The sequence below is a fragment of the Dromiciops gliroides genome, chromosome 5 (genome assembly GCF_019393635.1).
Source record: "Dromiciops gliroides isolate mDroGli1 chromosome 5, mDroGli1.pri, whole genome shotgun sequence".
Classification (NCBI taxonomy): Eukaryota; Metazoa; Chordata; class Mammalia; order Microbiotheria; family Microbiotheriidae; genus Dromiciops; species Dromiciops gliroides.
The window spans coordinates 166130982-166143573 of record NC_057865.1 but is presented as its reverse complement, the minus strand read 5'-3'; the positions used below and the strand labels follow the sequence as shown (position 1 = coordinate 166143573).

Genomic DNA, 12592 nt, shown 5'->3' with positions numbered 1-12592 from the left:
TATTGTATTACTCTATCTTTTTGTATTTCAGTTAATTTTTCCTTTATTTATTTAGATGTTAAGGCATTTGGAGCATATAAATTTAATACTAATATTGATTTGTGGTCTGTATGGTTCCTTTCTGCAAATGTAGTTTCCACATTTATCTCTTTTTGTGTTACATATTTTTATTTTTGCTTTTTCCAATAAGAATGATTACACCTCCTGCTTTTTTAGAATAAATTTTGTTGAAGTTTCTCATTTTGGTTCTATGTATTTCTATGGCTTTTTAGGTGAGTCTTGTGAGCAAAAGATTATGATGTTTTCTTAACCAATCTGTCATTTTTTCCCATTTTATTGGATTGTTTAATCCATTTAGATTTAAAGTTATAAAAGTTAAGTTTTCCTATATCTCTAACACTGGTTTTTTTTTCCTTGAATTGGGATTTTTTTTGTTCCTCTCTCTTTATATATAGCACTTTGCCTTTTATTTACTTCTGCTTAATAAAGAATCAAATCAATTGTTGGAGAAACTAGAGTTAAAGACTTATAGCATCTTCTAAACAAGACTTCTAAAGAATATATATATTTCTCAGAACTACTTAGAACTTTTAAAATGACCATGTAATAGAGCACAGAGATATCAATTAAGAGACACAAACAAAAAGGGACACAGATTCAAGTGAATTTAACAACAAAATCTTAAATAATGAGTGGTCCAAGAGAATAAATCATAAAACAATAATTATATAAAAGAAAATGATAATGATAAATCAACCTTTCTGGGATGCAGCTGAAGCAGTCCTCAGAGGGAAAATTACATCCTTAAAAAAAAAATTGAAAAAGAAAGGATTGATGAACTGAATCTTTATTGTTTTTTAAAATGAGAAAGCCAAAAGACACAAAATAAGCAAAAAAGAGGAGATATTGAATATCAGATGAGAAATAGATATGTTGGGGAAAGAAAGACTGTAGAAATAATTACCACTAAAAGCTGGTTCTTTGGAAAGATTAAAAATATTGATAAAACTTCAGCCAATCCAATTAAAAAGAAAAGGGGAGGGGAAAAATGAACAAACTGCAAACAAGGTACAATCACTAAGCCACAAGAAATAAAAATAAAAAAGAATTATCAGAACATACTTAAGCGTGATATGTTAAACAAAGCCATGAACACAAAAACAAAAGATTAAACAGAGATCATAAATAATCCAATCTTAGAAAAAGAAATAGAAATAGCTACGAATTACCAAAGGAAAAAATTCTTCATCATGATGAATTTACAGAAGAATTGCATTAAAATTTTAAAGAATACCAGGGCAGCTAGGTGGCTCAGTGGATAGAGTGCTGGCCCTGGATTCAGGAGTACCTGAGTTCAAATGCAGCCTCAGACACTTAACACTTACTAGCTGTGTGACCCTGGGCAAGTCACAACCCCAATTGCCTCCCTAAAAAAAAAATTTTTAAAGAAAATTTTAAAGAATACCAATGCTATAAAAAGTAGTCCCCCAAATTGGGGAAAAAGCAACTACTGACTTTTTATGATATAAATATCATCCTAATATTTAAACCATGGAAGGATAAAGCACAGGAGAATTATAGGTCAATTTCATTAATGAATATCAATTCAAAATTTTTAAATAATATCCTGTCAAAGAGAATACAGCACCAGAAAATCATTCACTATAACCAAGCTGAATTGATGCTAGGGAGAAAATGAAATTAAAACAATCATATTAAAAACAAAATCATCCCAAAGTACATGATTCTGAAGAGATGCAGAAAAAGAACAGTATCAATTTATGCTGGGGGAGGGGGAATCTTTTTTACAGTTCATAAAAAGTATCTACCTAGAACCACAAGTATCACATGTAATGGTTCTTAGTAAGTGTAGGATTTAAGACAAAAAAGCCTCCCCTGTATTTTTTTATAGAGTTCAGGAAATGCTAGTAACAATAATGAGAAGTAAATTAAAGGCATTAAGGTTAGTAAAGAAGAGATAAAACTATCATTATTTGCTAATGGCATGATGTTTTACTTAGAAAATCCTAGGGAAGCAGCAAAGATACTGACATAATAAATAGTTTCAGCAAAGTTGTACACTTCAAGACAGCAATAAAATCAATAGCATTTCTAAAGAAGTCAAAATTGGCAAGAGAAATTCCACTTAAAAGAAAACATTAGGCAATAAACTACCAAAAAAGGCAAAATACTTATTAAATTACAAAGTGTTCCTTAATGAAATAAAGAACTTAAAAAGGTGAAAGCTGTGTAAATGCAATTTAAAATTATAATATTAAAGTCAATTTACAGTTTAAATGTCATACCAGTCAAACTATCAAAGGTATAAAATAAAATGACAAATTCATTTTAAGAAACAAAGGATAAAAAAAAAATTTAACGAAAATTAACTTGGATGAATGGGGACTAGGACTTCCAGATATCAAACTACATTATAAAGAAGTCATTGGGGCAGCTAGGTGGCACAGTAGATAAAAAGCATTGGCCCTGGATTCAGGAGGACCTGAGTTCAAATCCAACCTCAGATACTTGACACTTACTAGCTGTGTCACCCTGGGCAACTCACTTAACCCTCACTGCCCCGCAAAGAAAAAAGGGGGAAAAAAAAAAAGAAGTCATCAAAACCATTTGGTATCGGTTAAAAAATAAAGGAAGTTAATGCAAGAGACTAGACAAGGAAGAATCAGAAACAAGGAAACTCAAAAATCCAGTGTTCAATAAACCTGAAAACATAAATTACTTCGCAAAGAAATCCCTATCTGATAGGAAAATAGGAAAGCAGTAGGGAAGAAATTAGGTTCAGATCGATATCTTACATTATATTTCCACATTAAATTCAAAATTATTATGTGACCCATAATGGTTTGGATCATTGTACATGTTTAACCAATATCAAACTTCTTACCATCTCAGGAAGGGGGTAGGGAAAGGAAGACAGGAAAGAATTTGGAACTCAAAAAAATTGTTTTTATTTGTAATTGGGAAAATATTATTCAAAAAATCATATAATAGAACAGTTCTCAAAATAAAAACCATAAAGTATTAATATCTACATGAAATCTATGAGCTCCAAATCATTAATTTAAAAAATGCACATCAAAACAAGCTTAAGGTTTCACCTCACACTCTGTAAATTGGTAAAGATGACAAAAGATGGTAATAATCAATCCAGGAGGGGTTCTTAAAAGATGGGCACATTAGTGAACTGTTGATGGAGCTGTGAATTGGTACAGTGATTTTAGAAAAGTAATTTAGAATTATACAAATAAATAAAGGGCCTAAAATGTCCATACCTTTTGACCCAGAGAGTCTATTACTAGGCTTATGTCCCAAGGAGGCTGTGGATAAGAAAGTCCTCATACAAGCCAAAATATTTATTGCATGACTTTTTGTGATAGCAAAGACATAGAATCAAAGTACATGTTCACCAACTGAGGAATGGCTACACAAATGTGGTATGTGAATATAATGGAGTAGGATGCTAGAAGAAAGAATGAATGTGATGAATACAGAGAATCATAGAAAGATCTTTATGAACGAAGGCAAAGTGAAGTAAGCAGAAGCAAGAAAACATAAGTGATGACTACAAAAATGAAAATGGAAAGAACCACCACGCACAAAAAAATTAAAGTAAATGTTGCAAAATTATAAAGTATAAGCAGAACTCAAAAGAAGAGATATGAAACGAAGTACCCATCCCACTCCATGCTTGGAGATGCTTTCACAGGTGTTACATACTGCACATGCTTTCAATGTACTGACTGGTTTTGTTGATTTTTTTTCCCTCTTCTCTTTCTTTCTTTTTATTTTTCCTTCAAAAACAATGCTATTTGTTATGTGTAATGGGGAAGGGGAGAATACTGAGGAAAACTATGATGAAGTGAAAAACAAAAGTTCAATAAAAGCTTATTCTTAAAAAGATTTCTAGTTACAGCTAGGAGATGATGTTCTCTTAAAAACATGGAATAAAGGAAAATAAAGGGTAAAACAGAAATAATACTTAAACTGAAAAGCTTCTGGACAAACAAAATTAATGCATTTAGGATAAGGGAAGCCGTCAAATAGAAAAAAATCTTTATAATAAATTTCTCAGATAAGGTTTTGGTATTCATAACCTAACAACCAACAGATAATGCTATACATATATGTGTGTAGATAAAGTCAGTCCCAAAAAGGTAAGTGATCAAAGGACATGAACAAAGTTCTCAAAAGAAGAACTACAAACTACTACCAACAGGATTGTTTCAAAAAGTAGGACTCATTTGTGATAACAAGGGAACAGAAAAAAAAAAAGATTATGAAAGAATGCTCCAAATTATTAATGCAACTCCAAAGAAGCCTTGTTTTGTACCTTACACTCAGCAAATTGGCAGAAGACAAAAGATAAACTTCTAGGTCATGTGACCAATGAATCAGAAGACTATGCATGTTCTCCAAACCTTACAATCTTTCAAATCTCTCCAAAAAAATGGAAATTATGTGCAAGGGAGAAAAACAATTCCAGTTGTCTCTATAGTACTTAACATCAAGAACCCTAACAAGGTAAAAATGCAATAAGCACAGGAGAAGTCTAATCCCTAAACTCTTAACATGCTCACTCAGCAAACAATATCCCACTGTCCATGACTCTCATGGAGGGCTGCGTGAGGCAACAAAGAGCATTGCAAGAGAACTCAACACAGGAGCTTTCTGCTGCACAGGGATCACTAAGAGAAGTGAAAAACAGAGGCACCAGGAACAGAGAACCAAGAACAGAGGCAGGCTGTACAACAGAGGGAATGAATACCACTCGGGCCAGTTCCATTCTTCTAGAAGTCACTTGGGGCAAAGACTGAGGGTGATGAAGTAGAAATTACCCAGCATAAGAAGATGAGATAGTTCTGAGGCCAAGCCTCTAGGGAAACTACAATCAAAGGGCAAAGTCAAGAAGTGAGCAATAGGGAAACATAAGGAAAAAGACTGAAATTACCAAAGGTCCTTAGAAGGAAGGAAGTTTAGCTAAAGACCTCAACCGTAAGCAAATAAACCAACAGGGACAATATTAATAACAGAAGGTCATCTGGCTTCCCATATTCCCAACTATGAATAAATACTGTAAGACAAAAGAAAATGAAATAAACACCTAATGAGGCAGAGGACCCTCTGTGGATTTCCAAAAGAGCATGGGACCATAGTGAGAAGTTTATGAATGGTTTAAAAGAAAAGAAATATGAAAACAGAATTTCTAACTTGCACAGCAAAACTAATTGGAAGAATAGGAAAACTTGAATCCATGGTAGCAAATCTCATAAAAGAAACAAAAGAGAATGATTGGGAATGCAAATACACAGAAGTGAAGGACAACCTGAAAGAAGAAAAGTAAAAAGCATTAAGAATAAAAGAAAACATAATCTCCATGCAAGCAAAACATATTATTCATTAAGGATTTAAAGAGAGAATTTAAGGATTAAAGCTTTCTCAGGAGAATATGACAAGTCGAAATTATCAGGATTTTTATATATCACCAACAAAACCCTGCAAGACAAGATAGTAAAGAGATAGATAGCCCATTTTTTTCTTGTTTTGTATTTGTTTAAAATCAATAAAAAATTAAAAGCAACACCCCCCCCAAAATAGATAAGTGGTACAGCTCAGGGAATTAGAGTACTAAGTTTAGTATATGCTTTTAAAAAACCAAAACAACTCTGTGCAAGGAGATTCAGTTTCATGAACACTATATTTTCCTGTTATTTTTAAATAGAAATATTCACATTTGTTGATATTTTGTCAAGTTCAGAACATTTTTTAAAATTTTAGAACAAAAAGAAATATTAAAAGTATATCTATCATATATTTAATATAGCAAACATCCATTTATCTGAAATGATCAGAGAATGAGCTGTTAAGGATTGGTATTTTCCTAATGGTTAAAAACTGAACTTTAAAAATTTTTATTTGGTGTTTGTTGGAATAATAATCTTTCTAAAACATAATATCTGCCTTCCTGACTTAAAATATAGAATACTAACTATATTTACCCTTTCCTGACCAGTTCAAGGTCAGCTACTTATTACACTTTAATTTTTACCTATTACACATTAATTTAAGTATTCATTGTTCAGTAATCCTTACTATGTCATAAAGGGAAGCCTTAAGGGCTAAGGTGTATAGAGTTGTTTACCCAGTAGGAAGTAGCATCACACTACAGTGCTATTCTATAAGTATGTTACTAGTATGGTGCCAGAAAGTTCTCAGAGACTATTAAAAGATAAAAGACTTACCTTACTATATTACTAAATACACCTAAACTGCTATATTATTTTGATTTTTTCTTTTCTAACTTCTTTTCTCTTTTCACCAGTCATAAGGTCTCCCTGCCACTCTCATCCTCATCTCTGTCACTTGCAAAAACATTTTTGCTATTTCCTTCTTCCTTTGTCGGTTTTCCCCCTTTTATCTCTTCTTTCCTTTCCCCAAATTGCTCCATCCTACCTTTAATGCAGCTTAGCTTTCAGAAACTCATAACAAATGTGCTCCTTCTTCTATACAGTTAACCAATCATATTTATCTTGTATAATTTAAATGTTTCACCACGGACAGTACTCAAGTTCTCTTCTTTTATTTCTGGGTTTGGGGTCATTCTGTACAAAAACTAAAACTAGAAAGTTCTCCTACTATATCTGATATAAAACAAATAGTGAATGATAAAATAAAATGCCAATAATAATTCTCTATCAGTGAAAGGATAAATGTTGCATACATATGGCAAAGTATGAATTTTTGAAATAACTGCTTAAGATTATAGGCACAGGGGCATCTAGATGGCGCAGTGGATAGAGCACCAGCCCTGGAGTCAGGAGTACCTGAGTCCAAATCCAGCCTCAGACACTTAACACTTACTAGCTGTGTGACCCTGGGCAAGTCACTTAACCCCAATTGCCTTACTAAAAAAAAAAAAAGATTATAGGCACATTAACTGAATGGCAAAGTACATGTCTTTATTATTTTATCTTTATATAGATATATATATATTTGGGGGGGCGGGGCAATGAGGGTTAAGTGACTTGCCCAGGGTCACACAGCTAGTTAAGTGTCAAGTGTCTGAGGCCGAATTTGAACTCAGGTCTCCTGAATCCAGGACCGGTGCTTTATCCACTGTGCCACCTAGCTGCCCTGAGTTTTTTATTTTATTTTATTTACACATCTATTAAAAAGGTCATTTGGCAACTATGTGAACTATAGATCTGATTTATCAATAACTTATATGTAAACAAGGGAAAATATTTCTACTTATAAAATTGAAAATGTAAACTTTGGTGTGAAAGAAATTTTTAAACCTCCTCGAAGTCTCAATTTGTGATCTCTTACTCTGAATAGCCCTGCCAGAATTCATTTTCTAGTTTCTTTTCCACTTAGTCTTCTGAATATTTTATTAAATCCACTGGAATTTACAACCCATTTTCCAGTGCCAAGTCTTTTGTATGAATTCAGTAAATTTTATTATTACATAAGGTCAAAAATATAGTATATTTTGTGACCATTATTCTGTCAGTTCTCATACTGGAAACCTATAATTTTTTACATTTTTCATTCAACTTTCATATACTGAGTAATCATCTCTTGTCAATTCTACCTCAATAACATTGCTCATATGTGTGCCTATCTATCTACTCCACAGGCACCACCCAAATTAGCAAAGACAATGTAAATTACAGTACCCCTTATAATACAGTAGAGTCTGAAATGGGACCCAGTTTAAAAGAAATTTAGTTGCCCTAAATTCAGTTTAGGACAATTATGAATTTGAGAAATTGTTGTGAGGTTTCCTTTTATCAAAGTGAAATCATCAACCACAAAATGACCAGAAGCACTCTAAAACCTAGCCTTTTAAACTGTGGGTCATGACCCCATATGAGGACACCTAACTGAATGTGGGGGTTGTGAAAAATTTGGCAACAGTAAAAGGTTAGGGGGGCAGCTAGGTGGTGCAGTGGATAAAGCACTGGTCCTGGATTCAGGAGGACCCGAGTTTAAATCTGGCCACAGGCACTTGACACTTACTAGCTGTGTAACCCTGGGCAAGTCACTTAACCCTCCAAAAAAAAAAACAACAGTAAAAGGTTATGTATTTGGGGGGCAGCTAGATGGCACAGTGGCTAAAGCGCTGGCCCTGGATTCAGGAATACCTGAGTTCAAATCCAGCCTCAGACACAACACTTACTAGCTGTGTGACCCTGGGCAAGTCACTTAACCCCAATTGCCTCAATTAAAAAAAATAATAGGTTATATATTTTATATACCTATATACCTGGGGTCCTATAAGAATTTCTTGGATGAAAAGGGGTCACAAGTGGAAAATATTAAAGAAGCTCTGCTCTAAAACATTTTTTGATAATGTTAAATTACATATTAAACCTAGCTATAGAACACAAACATTTTAATGAGGGCTTCATGGTAGTAACTTGGACCTTATTATTAATCTAAATGAGGAATATTAAGATAATCATCATGAATATTCAAGTATCTATGTAATGACTGAATTCATGTTTTACAATTGTCTTCAAAAATTGTCACAAAAATGCATTACTTTAACGTTTTTATTCAAAATTTCCTGACTCATTCTTAAATTCTGCTTTCCTCACTACTACTATACCATATGTTATTGGTAGACACAGGGAAGTTGGGCTGGAGAAGTTAACCAAAACTTTAAGTAGATTATTGTGTACCTCTGAATGTGTCTATATTTCTAAACTTTCTGAAATTGTATGGAATAAAGTTAATTTACTCTTTGAGGAGGGGAGGGGGAGATGAGGGCTAGGTGACTTGCCTAGGATCACACAGCTAGTAAGTGTCAAGTATTTGAGGCTGGATTTGAATTCAGGTCCTCCTGAATCCAGGGACGGTGCTTTATCCACTGCGCCACCTAGCTGTCTCAAGTTAATTTACTCTTACTTATAATTGTAGGATTTCAGAGCCAGAAAGATTCTGATAGATCAATGAACTAGTCCAATCCCTTTATTTTACATATAAGGAAGATAAGGCCTGAAAAGATTATTTGAGGTTATGAAGCACAGAACCAGAACCAGATCCCTGAATCCCAAAGTAAATTTAGTTTCCACTATACCATATTGTCGGGTCTAAACTATATCAGATTTTTAATACTATTCACTATGCAAAAAACCCTGAAAAAGAGAAAACTAGGGTAATTTTCATTTATAGATAAAAACTTAGCCAACAGGGGGCAGCTAGGTGGTGCAGTGGATAGAGCACTGGCCCTGGAATCAGGAGGACCTGAGTTCAAATCCAGCCTCAGACACTTGACACTTACTAGCTGCATGACCCTGGGCAAGTCACTTAACCCCCATTGCCCCGCCCCCCAAAAAACCAAAAACCCTTAGCCAATAAACAACTGTTGATCCTAAAGAAAGGTTAACAATAAATTGTTTTAAGTGTCAAAATTTGTTTACTATGATAGCTTACCCTCTGGTGTTGGTTTGTCCTGAGGAAGATCAGGCATATTTTCATCCAAGAGGTCTGCTAAGGACTGAGAATTTGCCAGTAATTTCTGATAAGACATAGCAAATTCCTCATACTGCTTATGTCGATCTTCACTCAGCTCCCCTTTAGAATGTAGAATGCGTCTATGAATAAAGAATGAAAGAGTCTGATAAACTCATCAAAATCTGTTAGGCTAAAAAGTTACATAAAACTGAAATTTACATGTAAACTATTTTGTGACAATTCAAAATGCAGACATAAAAATAAGGTATCATAAACATTGGTAAGAGTATTCTAAGACAACCTAAAATTAAACTTTTTATTCAAATATAACTAAAGCATTTTATCTTTAATGTGATTTCCTTAAGAATAATAACGAAATAAACAATTTTAATAACCACAGAGGATTAGTTCATCTAAGTGCTACTCTGATAATCAAGTCACAGGAAAACACTTCATTACCAAAAGAACTCAACAAGTTTCATCAGAAAATTCCCTTCAGAAATGAAAGCTTTTAGAGGAAACCCATAGTAATTTAAATCTGTAGTATCCTTGAAATACTCCATATCTTAATTATACTGTAGTCAACTCCAAATTAAACCATGTGTGGATTAATCACATTTGATTTTTAATAATGAATGGCTGAACCAAAAAAAAATTTAAAAAAATAAAATAATGAACGGCTGGGGCAGCTAGGTGGTGCAGTGGATAGAGCACCAGTCCTGGAGTCAGGAGTACCTGAGTTCAAATCCGGCCTCAGACACTTACTTAACACTTACTAGCTGTGTGACCCTGGGCAAGTCACTTAACCCCAAACGCCTCACTTAAAAAAAAAAAAATGAATGGCTTCCAAAAGCCAGTCCTCATTAGATAAGTGGTCAAAAGATAAAAACAAAGTTCTCAGAAAATTCTTCTAAAGTATTAATTACCCTATGAATGTTGCAACTCACTAAAAGAAATGCAAATGAAAACAACCTTTAGGTTTCATCTCATGCCCAGCAAACTGAAGAGATAATAAGAGATGAAAATAATCAATGTTGGAGAGATTGTAGGAAGATAAGCATATTGTGGGTGAATGGTTGATGAAACTGTGATTTAGGATAGCCATTTTGGAAAATACTTTGGAATTATGCAAATAAAGTAACTAAAATGTCCACTATGAAACCTAAACTCCAAGGAGGTCACTGATTAAAACAAAGTAATCATAAAGGAAGAGAGGGGGGAGAGAAGGAAGATCTGTTAAGTGCAGACTCTGTTAGAAGGCACTGTCTTATGGGCATTAAGAATATAATATTACTGTGCTGTTAGAAGTGACAATGGGAACAATTTTTTTAAAAACCGTGAACACTTACATGAAATGATGCCTAGAGAAGTGAGTAGGTCAAGAAGCATTTTTAAGCACTTAATATGTGCCAGACACTATACTAAGGGCTGATCAAAACAATTTACACAAAAACATAGTTAAAATAACTTTGAAAACATTAAGAATTCTGACCTTTGCAAAAGCCAACCACAATTTCAGAGGACCAATGATCAAACATGATGCCTACCACCTAGGAGAAGCCTCTAGGTGGCACAGTGGATATAGTGCCAAACACTTAAAGTTGATTGACTGGTATTAGGAAGACTTGAATTCAAATTTGGCCTCAGAAACCTCCCTAGCTGTGTAATCCTAGGCAAGTCACTAGACTTCTGGCTGCCTCAAATTTCCTCAACCATAAAAAAGAGATATTAATAGCACCTATTTCTCAGAGTTGTTGTAAGATGAGGTAACATGAGATCATATTTGTAAACCACTTAGCAAAGTACCTACACCACAGCAGGCACTTAATACATGTTTGTTTCCTTTCTTTCTTTCTTCCTCCTGACTAAGAGGTGACAGACAGAGTACAGATTGAGCCTTGTGGAAAAAAAAAATATGGTCAATGCCGAATTTATTTTGCTTGACTGCTTATCTTACAGGAGTTTTATTTTTCATTTTCTCCAAAAGAAAACATCTTCGTTAAAAAATAAAATATTTTTTAAAAAAATAAAAACTTAGAAAAAGTTTTATTGCAAAATTACAAAAAACAAGTACAGCCCCAAAGAAGAGATCTGGGAAGACAACTTCCCCCATCCCTACTACTTTTTTGCTTGATTAGATTTCCTTTTTGGTTACAGACATCACATAGCATCCTTGGAATCTATTTTTTTAAAAATGAGATGGATTGTCATCCTTCTCTGAAGTCCTACTCCCATGTCTCATTTGTGGCATGAAAGAGCCTTAAATTCTCAAAGAATACACAGTAAGCACAACTTCTAGCAGTTAGGTAGCTCAGGAGAGCACCGGGCCTGGAGTCTGTCTGGAATCAAGGAAAAAGTAGGTTCAAATACAGCCTCAGACACTACTAGCTATGTGATCCTGGACAAGTGATTGAACCTCTCTTTGCCTCAGTTTCCTCAACTGTAAAACGGGTATAAGGACAGCGCCTCTCTCTCAGGGTGGTTTTGAGGTTCAAATAAGATAATATTTATAGAATGCTCAGCAAAGTGAGTACATAATAGGTGCTACATAATTTGTAGCATATCATCATCATATACTAAGGTGGAAAGGCTTCAGGTACGGGCTAGTGAGAGATGGGTAGTCCTGCAGGACCGTGATTAGCTTAGATCAGAAAGGCTGATCTCCAAAATGGTCACAATGATGAACAGCTAGGCCACAGCTACTCTAAAAGAACAAAAGATATTCAGAAAGTGTTCAATTTATACAAGTAAGCGTTTAAGTTTCTGGCTTTCCCCCAGTTATCATCCAACACAATTCTGAGGGATTATCTAATCAATAATTTGCGTGAGCTCAAGAAATACAAATTTTAATAAGCAATACAAAAGAAAATCCGTCCCAAAAAGTCATATAATACAAAGGCCAACTAATATTACTGTCAAGTGAGTACGGATGATTAAGACTTGCCTGTGGCTGGACCTAATTGCACATATTCGAGGGGTGCTAATCAAGCAAAAAAGTAATTTATGATTCATAACTGAGCATTTCCAAAAGCAATTTATTTTTAAAGTTTTAACTGATTCTTACCACAGGAGTTTTCAAAATGGTCTCAATAAAGTTATTACTTTAATTTCC

At 34.0% G+C, this 12592-nt stretch overlaps 1 protein-coding gene across 6 annotated transcripts in view; it reads right to left on the bottom strand.

Moving 5' to 3' along the window:
- The window catches only part of UPF2 (UPF2 regulator of nonsense mediated mRNA decay), a 201291-nt gene that overhangs the window by 165210 nt on the left and 23489 nt on the right, over positions 1-12592 (bottom strand). For all 6 annotated transcript variants that reach the window (XM_043966392.1, XM_043966388.1, XM_043966394.1 and 3 more), the window contains exon 4: positions 9460-9620. In XM_043966392.1, the coding sequence (XP_043822327.1) occupies positions 9460-9620 (161 nt within the window). The remainder of the gene's footprint in view (positions 1-9459; positions 9621-12592) is intronic.